This window comes from Antechinus flavipes, chromosome 3 (assembly GCF_016432865.1).
Source record: "Antechinus flavipes isolate AdamAnt ecotype Samford, QLD, Australia chromosome 3, AdamAnt_v2, whole genome shotgun sequence".
In the NCBI taxonomy this organism is placed as follows: Eukaryota; Metazoa; Chordata; class Mammalia; order Dasyuromorphia; family Dasyuridae; genus Antechinus; species Antechinus flavipes.
Genome location: NC_067400.1, coordinates 421,802,081 through 421,822,091, shown reverse-complemented (window position 1 = coordinate 421,822,091; position 20,011 = coordinate 421,802,081). Strand labels below are relative to the sequence as shown.

Below are 20,011 nucleotides of genomic sequence, written 5' to 3'. Positions count from 1 at the left end.
TTTAGCTTTGTTTTGACATGCTTCATTAAAATTGAAGAGGCAAAGTTTTTGAAACCTGGATCAGTGAAAAGTGCTATGATTACTGCTCATCATTTCATAACATACAAATACAAATACTAGTGCTTTCATTTCCAATTCAGTGGTGACTATCATGTCTCACTGAATGAGATCGAATTTTGAATGAGGCTTTGCCATCATGGTTAAAAGTCACAAACAACATTGTTGGCATAAATTTTATTTAATTCTTAAGCATGTATTGCAATAGCTTTCAGTAACAAGTCATTAAAATTAAGATATTAATATATCATTACTATGTGATTATACAAATATATATTTCTCATTGGATAAAATGTTTTGGTTTCACTAATACTTTTGGTTTCCCTAGATTATTTTCTCTGCTGGTCTGCTTACCATTACTATCAATCAAACAGGGTCAAATCACAATATAGAAAGTAAAGTTGGAGCCAGGTGGCACAGTGACTGGAAGTCTGGAAGATCTGTGTTCAAATTTGATCCCAGACACTTGCTAACTTTGCAACCTTGGCCAAGTTATCCTTTCTTTGCCTTAATTTCCTGAACTGTAAAATTGGAATGATAATTGTACCTACCAGGTTTGTTGGGAGGGTCAAATAAGATAATTTTTAAAAAGTACATAATGTAGTGCTCGGCACTATTGATAAATATAAACAAGTTTTTATCATCATTATCATTATCATTATCATCAACATCAACAATATTTGCCATGCTCTTTTAGATTTATCTCAAACTATAAAAAGTTATTTCAGTACAACATTTTTGCTTATAGTATAAGGCAGCTTTGAATGATTATGTGAAAAAAAATAAGTGTAATAGTATATCAAAGTATTTTTGAAGTTTATAAATTTTATTAGATTTCTAGTAGTTATTTAATGATATAACATAATTTGTTTTGAATGGAAATGTTTTCAAAGCCTTTTTGCCTTTATATCCCCAGTGCTTAGATAGTAAGCACTTCATAAATAACTTTTGTCTTTACAGTATGATGAAAATATGTATTTTTCATTTTTAGAGCTAAATGCTAATCATTAGTACCTGATGGAATCAATGGTATCCGGATTTTACTGTTCCATTATTTAGAAAAAATATTAGCTGTTTAGGTAAGATTATTTGCAATTGTAAATAAAGATTACATCTGATTTACAATTTCCATTTCCTCAGAAAGTAGGAATGAACATGGCCTATTTGGATACAATCGTTAGATCATTTTGGCTAGTGTTCTAGTAGAGTAGTATGTAAAAGAGTAGTGACAAAGAAATCTGGAGAGATATGTGTCTTCCTGAATTTCAGAATGAGTAGTCTCAACTTTATCTTGTATATGCAGTAAGGAATCATTGAATGGAATTTGGGGGATAATATTTAATAGCAGTATGTAGAAAAAAATGGGAGATCTAAAAGGAAAAGTAGACAAATTGTTATAATGGTGAGGTTTTCTATTATGGTTGATGGCTGTGAATGGAAAAAAAGGGAGATATATAAAGATTAATAAAAGAACCAGACATGTTTAGGTTAGACAAAAGATGACTGGGGAACAGAGAAGGTAAGCATTACTCTTTGTTTTTTTTTTTTTTTTTTAATAGCTTTTTATTTACAAGTTATATGCATGGGTAATTTTACAGCATTGACAATTGCCAAATCTTTTGTTCCAATTTTTCCCCTCTTTCCACCCACCCCTTCTCCTAGATGGCAGGTTGACCAGTAGATGTTAAATATATTAAAGTATAAATTAAATACAAAATAAGTATATATGACCAAACCATTATTTTGCTGTACAAAAAGAATCAGACTCTGAAATATTGTACAATTAGCCTGTGAAGGAAATCCAAAATGTGGGCAGGCAAAAATATAGGGATTGGGAATTCAATGTAATGGTTCTTAATTATCTCCCAGAGTTCTTTCCCTGGGTATTGCTGGCTCAGTTCATTATTGCTCCATTGGAACTGATTTGATTCATCTCATTGCTGAGGATGGTCAGGTCCTTCAGAATTCATCATCATATAGTATTGTTGTTAAAGTATATAATGATCTCCTGGCCCTGCTCGTTTCACTCAGCATCAGTTTGTGTAAGTCTCTCCAGGCCTTTCTGAAATCATCCTGATGGTCATTTCTTACCGAACAATAATATTCCATAATATTCATATACCACAATTTATTCGGCCATTCTCCAATTAATGGGCATCTACTCAGTTTCCAGTTTATGGCCACTACAAAGAAGGCTGCCACAAACATTCATTAAGCATTACTCTTATCTTCAAGTGTTTGAATGGTCATAGTGGAGCAATTTGTTAAACCTGTGGTTAAGCATTATTTATACCTTTTCAAAACACCATGTGGTGATTATCTTCATCACAAGGTAATTTGTATCAGTTAATTAGCACAAGTTTGTAAAATTGGAATTTTTACTTTGAATAGAAGTAACACTTAAAAATTATGACTAGGGATACAATGAGCCCATTTGCTATATTGTTATTGAGACTGGATACAAACACTGTTTAAAGATAATAGACAATGTTAAGTTAAGGTTTCTTAACCTAAATGAAATATTAAGTTATATGTATTTGAATCACTAGCCGAAATTGGCTTTTGTGGATCCATAATCACATAATTTTGATGGTTCCTTTTACCCTTAGGGATCATATTTTCTCAATTTTTTATTCTGTGCAATTATTGTCTATATCTTTTAAAAAGATGTTCTTTTTCTCGATTGTCATTATACTTTATTTGGCAAAGAAATCAAGTGTTAGATGACAGATGTAGTTTCTATGTTCTTTTATTCATTTTCTTTATCATATCTCTTTATCCATTTCTAATTTTCTGCATCAATGGATTTTTTTTTTCTAACTTGAATTTTATTTTATTTTCAGCTCCAAATTTTCTCCTCTCTCTTCTTCACCTATTGAGAAGGCAAGAAAAATAAAATCCCAAATAATATATACAAAACAAATATTCACATTCACCATTTCTCATTCCCCCAAAAAACAAAAAATTCAAAAAGAAAAAAAAAACATTTAAAAAATGCTTCAGTCTGCATTTTTAGTCTTTCAGTTCTCTGTTTCCAAGTGGATTGTATGTTTTATCATGAATCCTGTAGAATTATGGTTGTTCATATTGTTGTTCACAGTTACTAAGTGTTTTAAAGTTCATTATCTTTACACTATTGCTATTACTATGTAAATTGTGCTCCTGATTCTGTTCTTCTAATTTCATATAAGTCTTCCCTGATTTTACTGAAACCATCCTCTTCATCATTTTAAAAAGCACAGTAGTGTTCCATCATGTTCATATACCATAACTAGTTTAGCCATTCTCTTTCTGATGGACATTCTCTCAGTTAATAATTTTTTGTCTTCACAAAAAAGAACTGATATAAATATTTTTTGTACATATGGATTCTTTAATCTTTCTTTGATCTCTTTGGGATATAGAACTAGTAGTAGAATCTGGGTCAGAGGGCTTAATAGTTTTTTGGGCATAGTTCCAAATTGCTGTCCTGAGTTGTTGGATTTGTTCATAGCTCTACCAATAGTTTATATTTTCAGCAATACCTATTTTCCCACAGCTTCTCCAGCATTTTCATTTTCTTTTTTTGTCATTTTAGCCAATCTGATGGGTTTGAAGTGATACCTAAAGAGTTGCTTTAATTTCCATTTCTCTAATTGTTAGTGATTTAGATCCCAGCTTCTTGAACTATGGTTTGTGACCCTATAAGGGGTCTCATAGCTGAATGTGGGGTTAAAACTTATAACTTATTATTAGTAAATGTTTGCTTTGTATACCTGTTTTATATATGCATACTTGGGGTCATGTAAAATTTCTCAGGCGAAAAGGAATCATAAGTGGTAAAAGCTTAAGAAGACCTGATTTAGATTATCTTTATATATCTATTGGTAGCCTTGGTTTCTTCCTCTGAAAACTCATATCCTTTGACTTTTTATCAACTTGGGAATTACTCTTATTCTAAATTTGACTCACTCCCCTGTATTTTAAAAAATTACTCATTTTTTTCATAAATTCAACATAGATGAACTATCCAACTATACTGGGATTCCTTTTTGTTTCTTTTTTTAGCATTTTATTAGTTCAACATTCTGTCTTATCACTTTTTCATTATTTCCAATTCTTTAGTACTCCCTTCCTTTTTCCAATACAAGTCCTTGATGTCTTTCATATACTTACATTTTTATTGATAATGTAATCTACTTATATCTTTAGAATGTAATCTCCCTGAAAGTAGTTTTTTCATTTCCCAAGTGAAATGAATAAATAATATAAAGAGGTCACTACTCACTAATTGAGGCAAAATAGTTGGCTCAATGGGTAAAACACTGGGCCTGGAGTCAGAAAGACCTGAGTTTAAATATGGCTTCTGAACCTGGGCAAATGACTTAACCTCTGTTTGCCTTAGTCCACTAAAGAAGGAAATTGTAAGTCATTTCAGTAAAAATTTGCCAAGAAAACCCCATATTGATTCATGAAAAGTTGGACAAAGTTGATGGCTGAACAACAAATCACTAAATTAACGATTGTTAATCTATTGACTTGGATTATTGTTTAATGTTATATTTGATTCTGAAAATCCTAAACGTTTACAGTGCTGGGTTGTTTTTTGTTTGTTTGTTTTTCTGTTTACAGGAAACACAAGAATATACAAGAAATGTTGTTAGATATTGCCTAGAAGCACTTCAGGACTGGTTTGATGCTATAAACTTTGTAGATGAGGTATGTACTTGTCATAGCTGTTAGCAAAGCTGTTTGACTTCAAAGTATAACCAGAGAATAAAACCTCTCAAGTAAAATGAGAGACAAAAAATTAGCTTATATAAGAAATTATTAAATACATATACAAGATATACATTATTGTATATCTTGTATATATATGTATATATTGTACATACAATACATACAATATAAAAAGAAAAGTCAAGGGTCTCTCTCCCCTCCCACCTTAGCACAGAGATGATATATAATATTTGTAATCATTTTTATTGGTCTTATAGAGAAGGAAGTATTATTTCATCAGATATTTAGTGAATATTAACATAGATCAAGAGTATAAACTAGCAAGTACAGAAGTGAGTCCATACTTAATAATGGGATACTGCACATTTATGGAAAGGGATATATTAAATATATTAAAATATATTAAATGAATATTTCCTTTTCATTATCATTTCATATCATTTAAAGATATGCTATAGGAATGAACTGTGTAGGAATAAATACAGTAATTATATAGTATTTATGCAATTGGATTAACAGACTAATGTTTAAGAAGTGCCGTTATGAAAGAAGATTGAAAATATCTTTGAGAATATATTTACATGCTTTTAACTGAAATAGTAAGATAGAAGGCAATATATGAATTGAATATGTTAAAATCAATTAATTGAGTGACATAAGCATATAGAAAACAGTTAACTTTGTGGGAGAAGATACTAATTTCATTTAGCTTCATAAAGCCAAGCTTTCAGAAAGATGCTAAATGTAAAAATATTTATGTGCTTTAGATAGAGTTAATGAAAGAATATGAGATGATATGTGGAGCTGAAAGAGGTAAATGTAATTTTCTTTTGTTGGAGAGCATTTTAATATGTATTATATCACTTGTTTCTTACGATAGCCTTATAATGGAGGGTAAGGTATTATTTACCCTCATTTTGTTGATGGTGGAAGATTGAAATACAGAGAAAATAAATGATGCATTCGATTTAATAAATTAATAAATTTAATAAATTAAATTCTTGATAGAGATAAATGTAGAGCCTTGCTATTAAAAATTCCCATTCTCTTTTTAGCTATACCATACTCTCTATAATCATATAAGTAGTAGAAATCCATCTGTTGATTGATATTTCAGAAAATGCTAAAAACATGAATACTGGTATAACCGTCTCTGATTATGATTTTTTGTCAGGCCAACAATTTTCATGTGACAAGAGTAGATTAAGGGTATGTTGGATTAAATATCCATCAGCAATTCTAATATTAAGATATGGTTTGGAGGTAAGATGTAATGCTAGGCTAAAACCTAGGAGGAGTTAATTGGAAGTCTCAAAGTTAGGACTAAAAGGGACTGTCATCTCTTCCCTTTACCTGATGAACTTCTTTTCCTAAATATATTATCCTGATGATATTTTTAAATCCTGTGCTTATTTGATGTTCTTCCTTAGTTACATATTTCAGTCTCCTTAAATCTGTCATGTGCCTCTTCATTGTTTTCTTTGTGAGAATTCATTTTCATGTTTTCTAAGATCATTATATTCCATGTCTTGCATTTATACAGCAGCATTGGTATTGTCATTAAAAATATGAGTCTTTATTTCCTGGAGAAGCTTAGTTCTGTTTATTCAAGATGATTTTTTGTTTCCTAAGGCCAGCCAGTCTACTTTCTCCTCTTCCTCTTTCTCTTCTTCTCCTTAGCATGCTTATCTTCCTCTTCTTTTTCCTTCTCTTTCTTTTTCTAGTCCTTCTCCAGCCCAGTACAATGCCCATTTGTACTGTTTGTCTTAGATAACAAATTTTGATGGACAAGTCCTACACATTTGTTTGTGCGAATGTATGACATAATTTAGGCAATAGAAATTCTTCAGCCACCACATTCCAGGGTAAATGGTCAGAACAAACTCTCGGGTAGTAATGGCTCTCTTCTGGGAGAATATTTTAATTAGTGAATTATATCACAAATAATAACTGTAAATAAAGGAAGAGTTCCTGCTTCTAAAAATTTCTTATCCTATCATATTAAGAAATTTATTTATTTGAAAAAAACACCTCCCAATAGCAATTATTTCACATCTGTTGTCATTATTATAGCTCCTTAGTATATATAACATGATTTTCATATTATTCATTATAGTTATTTGTGATTGTGATGATTTTACAGATTTTAACTGTATATGAATATTTGTTTCAACATTTTTAGTTTTATTTCTATTTTTTCTTTATGCACTTAATTTTTTTTTTTTTAGGATTAAAGATCTGTTTTTTCACATAGAAAACTATTTCCAATTGTGTTTTTTAAAATTAGTATTTTAGTAAAACAAAGCATTAGTTGCAAGAATAAAACAAAGTACAAATTTTATTTTAGCATATCTTATCTTTATAGAATTATATAAAGTATTGTTTTTACCTATGGCATTTTATTTTCTTTATTTATATTTCAGCCAGCTCCCAACCAGGTTACTTTTCATTTGCCACTACATCGTTATTATGCTATGTTTTTGAGTAAGGTAAGATTTGTCTTTGTATATATGGTTATTTCCTTTTCTAAAAGATGTGAAAATAGAGATTAACCCCCCCCCAAAAAAAAAAAAAAAAAAAAAACCTAACTTCTCTAAATTTCATTTTTAGGCTGTGAAATGTCAAGAGCTAGATCTAGATTCTATTTTACCAGATCAGGAAATGTTGATGAAATTAATGATTCACCCACTCCAAATCCAGGTAAGGTTTCTTGCATCTTAGAAGTTTTACATATTTAACATGTATTGGACTACCTGCCATCTAGGGGAGGGTGTGGGAGGAAGGAGGAGAAAATTTGGAACAGAAAGTTTTGCAAGGGTCAATTTTTGAAAAATTACCCATGCATATGTTTTGTAACTAAAACTTTGTAAATAAAAGCTTTGTAAATAAAAAGCTATAATAATTTAAAAAAAAAGAAGTTTTGAGTAGGAGTTATTGGTTGTACTAAGTACATATAAATCTTATTTGACTTAGAATTCTATAACAGAGTCATAAAGGACTTTAGACATCATTTAACTCTTGGGTGTTTTTTATTTTTTATCATAATTATTGTTGAAATATTTGTGTTTGACTATTTTTGCCATATCGCTTGAATTTTGTTAAGTAGAACTTTTCTTAGAAACAACCATTTTTCCCATCATATTTTTTACATAACAAAAGCACAACTAGTGTTATGGTATGAATGAACATATGTATTCTATGGTTACCAACTCTTTCTGATTCAAAAGTCCTTTACCTCACTGGTCCTCAACTCTTTTATCTGTAATTTGATGTTTGAGATTTTTTTTTTAGCTCTAAAATATTAGGATTCTATGTGATTAGTGTAACTTTTTGTTTATAAATAAGTGAACATGTTACTTAAGTTAGTTTTTCATGAACTGAAAGTCTTATCAATAAATCAAATATAACTATACACTAGATATTATAGGTATATTCCAGCATTCATGACTGAACTGGCATGAATTCTTAGTCATGTTTTTTTTTTTTTTTAACTGATTTATTTAGTAATTTGTGCTTCTCATATTGTAGCTTCACATTATAACTTTTACAATAGGTAGTTACTTGTGTGTCTTATTTCCCCTTACTACTTATATTCTTCTTGAAGGCAGGTATCATGTTAGCTTTCTCTTTATTAGCTCATTAACTGTACACATTGTCTAGTAAGTTGTTTGATAAATAGCTGCTGAAGAAATGAATATGTGAATTAATCTGCCAACTTATTCTTTCTCATCTCATTCCTCTGTCTGTTGGTGATAAAATCTCTGCAGTGGCTGGCTAGGGCTAGGAGCCAATGTCTGGAGGTTAATCAAATACTTGAATTATTTATTTAATGCCTTCATCTTAACATGTAAGAGTGATTAGAATTGTAATTTTTGTTTTGTGCTTAAATCTAGCATTTCTTTAAATATTGGGAGTTTTGAGGTACAGTTAATCACTAGTAGTTTTTCAATTGAAAGGACTCCAAGTAAGCATCTTGCTGTTAGTATATTAAAGGGATCATTATGTAGAGGTCCTCATGCATTAACTTGCAAGTAAGTTATTCTTTATATGCTGCTTTGCAACATTGTGTAGTGTATTATTTTTATTTTATTATGAGTATTCTAGCTAGCAGATTTTTAGTTTAAGAAAACTTATGACTAGTTCTAATGATCAATTCTAATTCTAAAATATTTTTAGATGACAATCCATGTTTGTGTACAAGCTGTATTTAGAAAATAAATAGTTGTAAATTGAATTCCTAAATAATACTATCATTTAATTTTTTTTCTTCTAAATAGGCAAGTCTCTCTGAAATTCACAGTAACATGTGGGTTAGAAATGGCCTTCAGATCAAAGGACAAGCTATGACTTATGTACAGTCTCATTTCTGTAATTCCATGATTGATCCTGACATATACTTACTACAGGTAAAATCACCATACAAGTCAGATATTTTGCTCATAAGCAAATCTGAATGTTGCGAAATAAAACATTCTGTTTTCTTTCAAAGGTCTGTGCATCTAGACTTGACCCAGATTATTTTATTTCATCTGTTTTTGAAAGGTAAGCAACATTGAAACATTTTAGCAGATACCATGAGATATTTTCAGTTATATTTTACTCTTTTAAATTTTAAGTGTTGTTTTTTCCCTCATAGATTTAAAGTAGTGGATTTGTTGACAATGGCTTCACAACATCAAAATACAATACTTGACTCAGAACATGAAAGATCTATGTTAGAAGGAGCCCTCACATTTCTTGTGATTCTGTTGAGCCTTCGTTTACATTTAGGTAAAAACTATAATTATTCATATGTAAATAGAACAACCACTTTAAAACTAGTAACAGTTAAACCTCTTTTAAAAGAAGTTGTGTGTCAATTATTTTAGATTGCTGATTTAGTTTGCAAATTATATTTATTTAAAATTGATTCACCTTAATACTTTATCTAAAATAGTTGAAAATAACAATTCTAAACTCTGATTTAATCTGAAGCACCCGTCAGTTTTTCTTTAACTCTTGAAGCATACTAAACATTTAGGGGACAGATTAGAAAAATTTGTTGTAATTAAAAAAAAATCTATTTCTATTTAAATGTACTAATTTTTATTTTTTAATTATTTTTAGGAATGACAGATGATGAAATCCTCAGGGCAGAGATGGTAGCCCAACTTTGTATGAATGACAGGACACATAGTTCATTGCTGGATCTCATATCCTTATAAATTTTTGTTTCATTTTTCACGTGATTTCAGGTTCAACTTAATATATTGAAAGAAATTTGAAATATGTCCATAATGGAGATTACAGCATATGAGAACTGGAAGGGATCTTGGAAATCATCTTTCATTTCATATATGAAGAAAGTGATGTTCAGAGAGATTAAGTGATATATTTAAGGGTTACATAACAAGTTCACGGAAGAGTCTGTCTTCAGGAGAGCTCAAGTTTCCTGATTTCAGTCTCTTAGTTTAACTGTTTTTTCTACAATAACAAGTCTCTTTTGTATATTAATCAGGTTAAGTAAAGATAGAATACATTATAACTAGAATTTTTTAAAAAAAACCTTAATTAGATCATCTATTTTTCATAGGTATAGGGAATACCTCATGAGGAATTTCCTTTTTCTGTAACAGATCAGGACTTTCTAAGTTTAATGAGTTGCCTGGGAATACTTCAAACACTTCTCTAGAGCCACTCCACTAGTGTCAGAAATGGGATGTGAACCAAGGTTTTCCTGAACTTGAGACCAGCTCTTTATTTAATACACCATATTTTAAAATATAATAGGTGTTTTCTAAAACATAGTTAGATTTTATATAGCATATCACACACTCATACACACACACATACGCACACTTTGTCCTGCTGTTATTCCAAGTGTAGCAGTACACAGTATACTTTCAATATCATTATGTTAAGCACATCACTAACTTCTGAGAATCTCTGTTTCCTCATCTATAAAATGTAATAATAGTGTTTTCTTGATAATCTTTATGAAACCTTTTATAACGAACTTCAGTTTACCAACTGTTTTCTTGGATTGTCAAAAAAAGGAAAAAAGTGACGTTTATTTTAGAAAGTGTGCTAGCTTTGGAGTTAGGTTTTGGTTTGAACTAGATAACCTTTAAGATTACTTCCAGGTCTACATGTGATAATCACTGATATCTTAGACTTATTAAAAGTTAAAAAAAAAAAAAAGATTATGCCATAGCATATATCTAATGTGAAATATCTGCTTACAATTTGTTTTTTAGTTTAATTTCTTTTACTAATTTCAGGATTCTTAATTAAAGATGACCATTTGAAGATTTTTAGGAGGCATTCTTTGAAATTGTAAATCTCATTTTTTTCCTTGATGATACTTTTTTTGCTTTTTCTAGTTCCAAGGAAATGGTATTGTATATAGCCTTAAATATAGTTAGAAAAATTAAATTAGAAAATGGTAAAATAGAAATTTTAAAAATATGGATATCTTAAGATATTCCTTTTGATTTCTCTACCCCCTTCTCCCTCAGTATTTATAATTATCCCATCTCATGTTCAATATTAGTAGGTGTGAAAAATGTTATCAATAAAACCCTTTTGGTATTATTCTGTGCTGTATATCTACAAAGCAAATAGTTGGTAAGTGTGTTAAGATGAAAAATGCCTTAAGTTCTAGATTTCAGTCATTTTAACTGTGATAGGAGCAGTGTTGACAGAATTGTTGCATTGTGGAGTCCTCTTGTGGCCACTTTTTGGTATTGTAATAGATCTTGATATTTGGACTATTTTAAAATAGATAATCAGTAGAGCGAGTATACTGATCATTTGACAAAACTTTCAGCAGTACTGATTTTTCTTGACATAAGAATCACATTCCAGAAAATCCCAATCCCAAAAGTGGAATTATTCCAGGTAGCTACAGTTTTGAATCTGTGTTGTCAGCTGTAGCTGATTTTAAAGCTCCCGTTTTTGAACCTGGAGGTTCTATGCAACAAGGAATGTATACTCCCAAAGGTATGTTAATGTGTATAAGAAGATTTTTTTTTTTTAAATACTGATTTTCTAAAGGTTAAGCCCTATATGCTAGCAGAAATCACTTTACTTTTTTGCTCAGCCTTGATTTTTTTCAATCATGTTATTTTTTTTTTTGACATAAATATTGATAATTATTTCTGTTTACTTAAAGCACTCTATCACATTACAGTAGGAATTTTTGGCCAATTTTAAATTTCAGTGACCAAATATTAGCAGTTAATATTTTAGTACTTCAGGGAATCATGATTTTGTCAATGTAATTATTTCTTTTACCTATGCACATCTGAACTCCTCTCTTTCTTCATGCAAGATAATCTTGAAAGCTCAGGATATTATCTCTATGCCATAAAGAAGCACTATAGTAGGGTTTTGATGGAGTATAGAATGAAATAAAGTCCTTCACAGATTGAAGTATCCTACTTTAAAGAGCAAAATGATACAGCATGTTTTTTTCTATTCTTATTTGCTTTCAAAGCAACAATAACGCCCTTACAGCTTATAAAACAGCTTATACTCTCATTAGGAATAAAAGTAAATTGAACTAGATATAACAAAAATATAAATGTATCTGATGGCCATAGTTGGTTATTTTTTTCTAACAAGAACATTCACTTAGACAGCAAAGAAATGGAAGCAAAGAAAATGTCCATTGATTTGAAAATAATTAAACAAATTAGATATATGAATACAATGGAATAGTTCTGTATCATAACAAATGCATACACAGTGACTAAATACTCACCCCTAAGTAACCATTTAAAATGTTGAAGCAGTTTTGATCAGAATTCATTATTGGATTAATAGTATCTGTTTTGAAATTTAAAAAACATACTGAAACTTTCCCTTTAAATTTCCTCCAAATTGGAAACTTTTACTACTGTCATCCTTATCCTATCTTCATAGATGATAAAGTTGTTAAAATCTTGAAATAGGTAAGAAATTGACTTATATTTGAAGTTTTTATCTCATAGAACAAATTAGTGAAATATGTTCTTCCTCTCAGGTGATCTCTGACTACTTTTTTGCCTTAATAAAAACTTTGGAAGAATATTGAAGAGCAACTCATAATGGTGGATTTTTTTTTTTTTAATCAGTGGTACTAGCTTTACTACTGAAATCAAGTATTTTGTTTCTCAGTTAACTCTAAAATACCATACAGGAAGGTATCTATTATTATTATTATTTTTCTGAGGTAATTGGGGTTAAGTGACTTGCCTAGGGTAACACAGTTAGGAAGTGTTAAGTGTCTGAGGTCAGATTTGAACTCTGGTCCTGACTTCAGGGCTGGTGCTCTATCCACTGTGCTACCTAGCTGCCCCAATTATTTTTAATATATATGTATTCCCAAAATACATATATAATAATAATAACATACATCCACATACTAGAAAATGTCATATTTGAGATTTTAACAAAATAATTAAACTGAAGCATATCTCCACACAAGGTAACATTTATTATTAGAAGGGGCATGCTACTTGTCCATAAATGGATCATTGGCTTGCCTCTTAAATTTATGCCAACTTCAAGCAGAGAGACAGTTATATTTTGGGAAGTACAGAATAGAAGACAGATCAGGGTTGATAACTTCCTGGGATTAAGGGTGATATGATTGGTTGCAGAGCTGAGGTGCAAGAATAATATGATTGTTTGGAAGTTTAGTAATAGGATCTAGCAATAAACCCTGTTCTTCTCTCATGAGACCAAGAAGTGCTCATTATCTGAGTGCAGATGTGAGATAGTGGTTGACACTTTTGGAAAGCAAACCAAGTATTTTGAAGGTTAGTTGGAAGTACGGTACTAAGCCCAAACTCCTTTTGTGTTTACAGGCATTCTCCAAGATCTGTTAAATTCCTTGAGTAGAAGAGTTGGATTTTTAAACTTAACCCATTACAGGCCAGTTAACTCTGAACTCAAAGTTCAGAGATAAAGAACCACGACATAGGATCAAAAAGAAAATGATACAGGATCAGTTTTAATGTTGTCTTTTTGTTTGTTTTTGTAAGCAATTAGGGTTAAGTGACTTGCTCAGAGTCACATAGTTAATAAATATTAAGTGTCTGAGACTGGATTTGAACTCAGGTTCTCCTGACTTCAGGGCTGGTATTCTATCCATTGTGCCACCTAGCTGTCCCCAATCTTAATCATTTCAAAAATAATATTTTAAGTAAATAGAAGATATGATTTTTTTTTGTTGTTGTGGAATTTGATTCTACCACAGAATACCTGGAATTAGCTCAATGTTCATATTTAAAATATAATATTAGTAAGCACTTTGAAAATATTTTGGCAGAATTTAAAAGATAATACTGATTAAAATTGCAAATTTGTATTGCATAGTAGCTTCCTTTTACCTTGACTGCTGCTTTACTATTATAAACATTTCTAACTATAGATTTAGAAATCTCTGGGATGAAAGAAAACTATTAAAAAACCTTTTTTGATTTTTAAGCTGTAACTTGATTCTAAGGGGGGGAAGCAATTAACCAGAAATCTTGCTGTGCATTGGGGAAGGTGATAGCTTACTAAATTTAAGTCTAGTCTAATTAAATGTCTCTGCTTCAAAATCTTAAGATTCCCATGATTCAGATCAGTAATTTGAATTCCATTAAAATCAATTGAGTTTTAAATATTTATGTATGTATCTAGCCTTGTGTTTCAATAAAAGTCATATCACAGCTTGTAGTTTCATGATCATTGAGATGAAAACCAAGAAAAAAAAGTAGCATTGTTCATTTTATAGTTCTTTTGGTAAACATGAATTTTTGGAATTCATTTGAAACAGTGTAATTCATGTTGTTATTATGCATATTATATGTTATTGTATATGTATGTATATGTATATTATCATGTATATATATTAATGAAAGTAAAATATACTTTGAAAAATATTATTTTCACTATCATTTCTATTATAATAGTATCTGTTTGGAAAACAAAATAACAACATAAAATTTTGTTATTCACATAGTAAAAAGAAAAATATATGAATTAGTTGCTCTTAAATATTATTATGAAATTAAATTTAAATTAAATTTATTTTTCATTCAAAGGTAAATATTTTAAAACCTTTAACATTTGTCTTTGGATCAGATATTTGTTGAACAACTAAATGAAGTAATAATATAGGGAGAATGAAGAAGCAAGAAATAATTTCTACCCTTAGTTTCATTAAGGAATTTTGTAATTGAGTTGACATTTACATAGATAATTCAAATGCAATTCAAATGCATGTTAGAATGTGAAAAATACATAGGAGAGATCTAAGCTATGATGTGGTAGAGTGGACAGAGTCCTGGATTTGGAATCAGAAGATGTTAGTTCATATAACCCCTCCAATATTATTTGTAACATGGCTTTGATCAAGTCAGTTACTCACTCTGGGCCTCACTTTCCTCAAATGTAAAGTGAAGGGGCTATACGTCATGGCCTTCTAAACTAACTTTTAATGTTAAATATATGATCTTGTGTTGTTGTGTTGAGAATAGAGTAGAAATTTCTTCCAGGTTTGGGAGACTACGTATGCAGATGATCTGAAATGGAAATTGTCAAAAGTAGGCTTAAGATTGCTGTAGGAGTGCAGTTTTACTGGAATATGAAGTGTATAAAACAAAATGGTTTTTGATAATCATAGGAAAATAGAAGCCAAATTGAGAATTATAAATCCATCCTAGGTTCATTTAAAAGTTCATATTTCATATGATTGGCAGGATATATTGGCCATTGATATTTTTAAATCAGGAAAAAATGTGATTAGATTTGTCCACTAGAAATAACAGCAACAACAATAGCTAGCATTTTTATAGTGCTTTTAAGCTTTGTAAAATGTTTTATGAATAATTTCCCAACAACTCTTTAAAGTAAGTGTCATGATTATTCCCATTTTACATATATGGAAACTAAGACTCAAGTAGACTTGCCCAGGGATCATACAGTTATTAAGTGTCTGGAGCAGGATTTGAATTCATGTCTTCCTCACTCCAGGTCCAACATTTCTTTCTATCGCACCACTTTGCTGCCTCAGACATATTACTCTAGTAGCAGTGAGAAAATAGATTAGAGAAGGGAGAACTCAAAGTAATGAAATTTAAGGTACTATTGAGAGGTAAAAAAAGATCTGAACAAGAATAGTTGCATAGTGAATGAGAAAGAGGTCATATAATGATATTTGATAGCAAATTGGTTGTGGTGGGAAAAGTAAAAGATAACTTGAAAGTTAAGATTTGGTGATACAGAAAGTAGTGGTGCCATGAACAGAAATTAAGTTGAGAAGATTGAGATTTTTTGGGGGGAAGTTTAGTTTTAAACTTTACTGGCAGAAATATCATGCAGATGGTTGAATAATACAGTTTTGGATCTTGTGGTTGGGGTGGGAAGAGAGTTATCTTCATAGATTGATAATAGAATTCAATAAAATTACCAAGAAAGGGAAGATTTGGACAGAAAATGCCATTTTATGTAGAGAAGGTGACCTGGGACAGAGCTTTGGAAGTAGGGTTGGCAAGGAGAAGTCATAAAAGATATATTTTATTAGATGCTTAGCAAATAGGTATTGAATGAATGAATGAATTAGTAAATGAATAAATAAATGAATCAGTTATTGTGAAAACCAAAGGAGAAGAGAGTAACAAGGAACAGAATGTCAAGTTCTAGGAAGAGGTAGAATGAATATTGAAAAAAAAAGTTCCAAATTTGGTGGTAAAGAGATCATTATTGATTTTGCCATATGCTTGTTTGAATAAACAAACAGTTGGCCTCCTCCCTGAATCAGCACATGCCTTTTGAGGACTCTTTATTTTTCATAGCCATCTGTCAGGACCAAAGTAAGAGCGAGCTCTTGCAAAAGCCAGAAACTGCATTTCTCAAACTTTTTGATCTCAGGACCCTTTTCTACCTTAAAATTTGCTGAGTGCTACAAAAGGCTTTTGCTCATATGGACTATATAAAGTTTTAACCATATTAAAAATTAAAAGTGATAAAATTTAAAATGTTGATTTATTCATTAAATAATAGTAATTCATTACATCTTAACAAATAACATTTTTGTGAAAGATAACTATATTTTCCTAAACAAAAATAGTGTGAAAATTGGCATTGTTTTAACATTTTTGCAAATCTCTTTGCTGTCTGGTTTAGAAGAAAATGGCTGTACTTTCATTTCTGCTTCTGAATTAAATCTGTTGCAGCACTGTTTTATTTGAAGCATATAAACAAAATCTGGCCTTACACAGGCTAAAGGGATAATATAATAGAAAAATAATGCCTTCGTTTTTACCTTAAAGACTCTCTCAGAGTCTTAGGGTTCCCCCATGGTCCTAGACAATACTTTGAGAACCACTTCTTTAAGGAAAGGCATGAAATTACTTTTGTAAGCAAATATGCTTTGAGGCAAAGAGTTTTTAAAGAAACTATTAATCAACTCCACTTTCTATAGTCACTTCCAAGTTTAGTTGTAGACAGTAAAAATTTTCCTAAAAAATAATTCTTCTCCCTTACCCCTGCCCATTATAATTAGTTGTGATTTAGAATCTTCTGAATTTGGTGTCTATGACAGTGTACATTAGTAGAAAAAGAGCATTGATCTTAGTGACAGAAGAATTAGTGAATACCGATTCTTTCTTTAACTAACCATGTGCCTGAGCAACATATTTAACCTCTTTGAACCTTAGATTCCTTCTTGTAAAATGGGAATAATAGTGTTTACACTACCTACTTCACAGGATTGTTGTGGAAAAAAGAATTTTATAAACCATAGAGCTATGTATGAGTTAGCAGTTGTTTTTTTTTTTTTTTAAATGTATTTGTTCCAGATAAGCCAAGAGTAATTTTAATATATTGTCATTATCTCTTAATATTTACTAAAAAGGGAAAAAAAAGGCCACCAACTCTGAGAACAGTACTTTTGTGTTTAAGGTGATACTTTGCTTCCTTTTCCTCTCTTATGAATGCTTATTTTGAATTCAAGTTATTCACATATGTGTTAACTACTGGATTATGAGCTTCATAAGGATAGGGACTTGTCCTATTATCTCATGAGTTATACTCTGCTTATAGCAGACACTTAAGAAATTATGAAGGGTCTGTTAAAATTCTTCTATTCTTCTATTTGAACTTTACAATAGTTTGGAAGATTTAGCTTGCCCTTGTATATAGTAAGGTAAGTTATATATATGCATAATTTTATTGTATTATTGTAATATAGAATTGTATTACAGAACAGTAATAACAGCATTTATATAGTATTTTAGAGTAGAATAACGATCAGCTTTCATTACATTATTATCGTATTATCAAGAAAATAGTAAGTTATGCCTAATTATTGTGTTATTGTGTTGTAACTAGGACTAGAATTTTCATATTGCTTGTCCAAAGCAAAAGTATAATAGGATTCTGTATCCTTGATCAGTAGGTAGTATTTGTTGTTATTCAGTCATTTTTCAGTTGTATCTTACTCTTTGTAATCCCATAGGGAGTTTTCTTCAGAAAGGTATTGGAATGGTTTGCCATTTCTTTCCGTATATCATTTTACAGGTGAAGAAATTGAGGCAAAGAGAGTTAAGTGACTTATCTAGAATCAAATAGCTAGTAAGCTCATCTGAGACCAGATTTGAACTCAGGAAGATGAATCTTCTTGATTCTAAGCCCTGAACTCTTATCTGCTATACCAATTAGCTGCTCAACAACATCCTTGGTCATTAACATTCAATTTACTCTAATAGAAATATTTTTAAATTATCTGGAAATAGTTTTTAGAATCATCAAAAATGCTTAATGTTAAATTCAAAACATTGTGTCAGAATTGTGTTAGATCCTCAGATCACAAAGAACTAGGATGAGTTTACTGATTTTAGGGAGGTTACAGACATAAAATTTGTATATAAATGACTATAATCTGAAGTAAAATGTGAGAAGTGCTTAAGCAATATAAACAGAGTGCTTGAGTTAAGGAGAACTTCAGATGAGGGAAGAATCAGAGAAGACTCTCTTGAACAGAGGAAGTTTGCTGGGCTTTAAAGGAATTGAACAGTTAAGGGAGAAATATAGCAATTTGAGTTAGCAGAAATACAGTGGTGGGATGGTGTGAACCTTATTTGTCAATGAGTAATTTGGCCTATGAAGGTGAAGTAGTGGAATATAAGACTGAAAATGTAGAATGGAGCCAACTTAGGCTAAGCAATTTGGAAATGATTTCTTAAGCACTGAAGAAGTTCTTTAAGTTTTTGAGATTTTTGAGTACTAGAATTTTTTGAGGTTTTTGAGTACTAAAATAATGTATTCAGAATTATATAGGAAGGTCAATCTTAGAATGGAAGATAGAATGTAGGACACTAGAGACTAGAAGTGAGGAAGACAAACTGGTTAGGTGGCCATTGTAATCATCTAGGTGACAGCTAATGAGAATTTGAACAGAGCAACAGAAAGGAAGGAATGTGTATGGTGTTCTTGTGGATGTAGGAAAATGAGACCCAGATGAACTTAGTAATCCTAAGGTTACTAGCTAGTTAGTAGCAAAACTGTGACTAAGAACCTAAATCTCGTGACTTCTGGTATAGGACTTTGAAAATTATATATTTAAAATTCTTGGTTTAAACTCATACTGAGCATTTTAAATATTCATCATGCTGCATTGTCTATTTGTGATGATTACAAGATTGTCAAATAAAAATTTTGTTTTCCATTTTAAAACATGCAGTGCTAGAATCATGATCTTAGGAGTTAGGAAAGAAATAGTGTTTGTTACATCAGAAAGCTAATATTTTAAATGGTAATCAAAATAAATTTAAGATTAGAACATTTTCAAAATTCATTTAAAAGTCATTTTTGTAGTTCTGTTTGATAGTTAATAAAGCATTTATGACCTAATAACTAATTTGTTATCATTCAACTTGATTTTACAGTTTGTTTTCTTTGGGTATAAAGAATAGCATATGAAAGACTTTCTTAAATGGCACAAAGTTTGTTATATTCAAATGATTCTTTAACACATTAGACTTATTACTAAAATTAATAATCTAAGAAAATATTCCATCTATTAAATTTAAAATTGCTAACAAGATTATGTAATAACTTTCATCTTTAGGAATTACTATGTTAACTTGTACTTTTTTTTAAATGATAATAGCTGAAGTCTGGGATAGAGAGTTTGACCCAGTCATGGTAATCCTTCGGACAGTTTACCGTAGAGATGTGCAGTCTGCAATGGACAGATATACCGCATTGTAAGTTAATCATA

General features: G+C 30.4%; 1 protein-coding gene across 1 annotated transcript in view; it reads left to right on the top strand.

The window, feature by feature from the left end:
- The window catches only part of UBR3 (ubiquitin protein ligase E3 component n-recognin 3), a 266,439-nt gene that overhangs the window by 106,519 nt on the left and 139,909 nt on the right, over positions 1–20,011 (top strand). Inside the window, exons 11-19 of the mRNA XM_051986192.1 lie at positions 4,669–4,755; positions 7,200–7,265; positions 7,387–7,476; positions 9,054–9,182; positions 9,266–9,318; positions 9,413–9,546; positions 9,883–9,970; positions 11,618–11,757; positions 19,901–19,997. Coding sequence (XP_051842152.1) covers positions 4,669–4,755; positions 7,200–7,265; positions 7,387–7,476; positions 9,054–9,182; positions 9,266–9,318; positions 9,413–9,546; positions 9,883–9,970; positions 11,618–11,757; positions 19,901–19,997 — 884 coding nt within the window. The remainder of the gene's footprint in view (positions 1–4,668; positions 4,756–7,199; positions 7,266–7,386; positions 7,477–9,053; positions 9,183–9,265; positions 9,319–9,412; positions 9,547–9,882; positions 9,971–11,617; positions 11,758–19,900; positions 19,998–20,011) is intronic.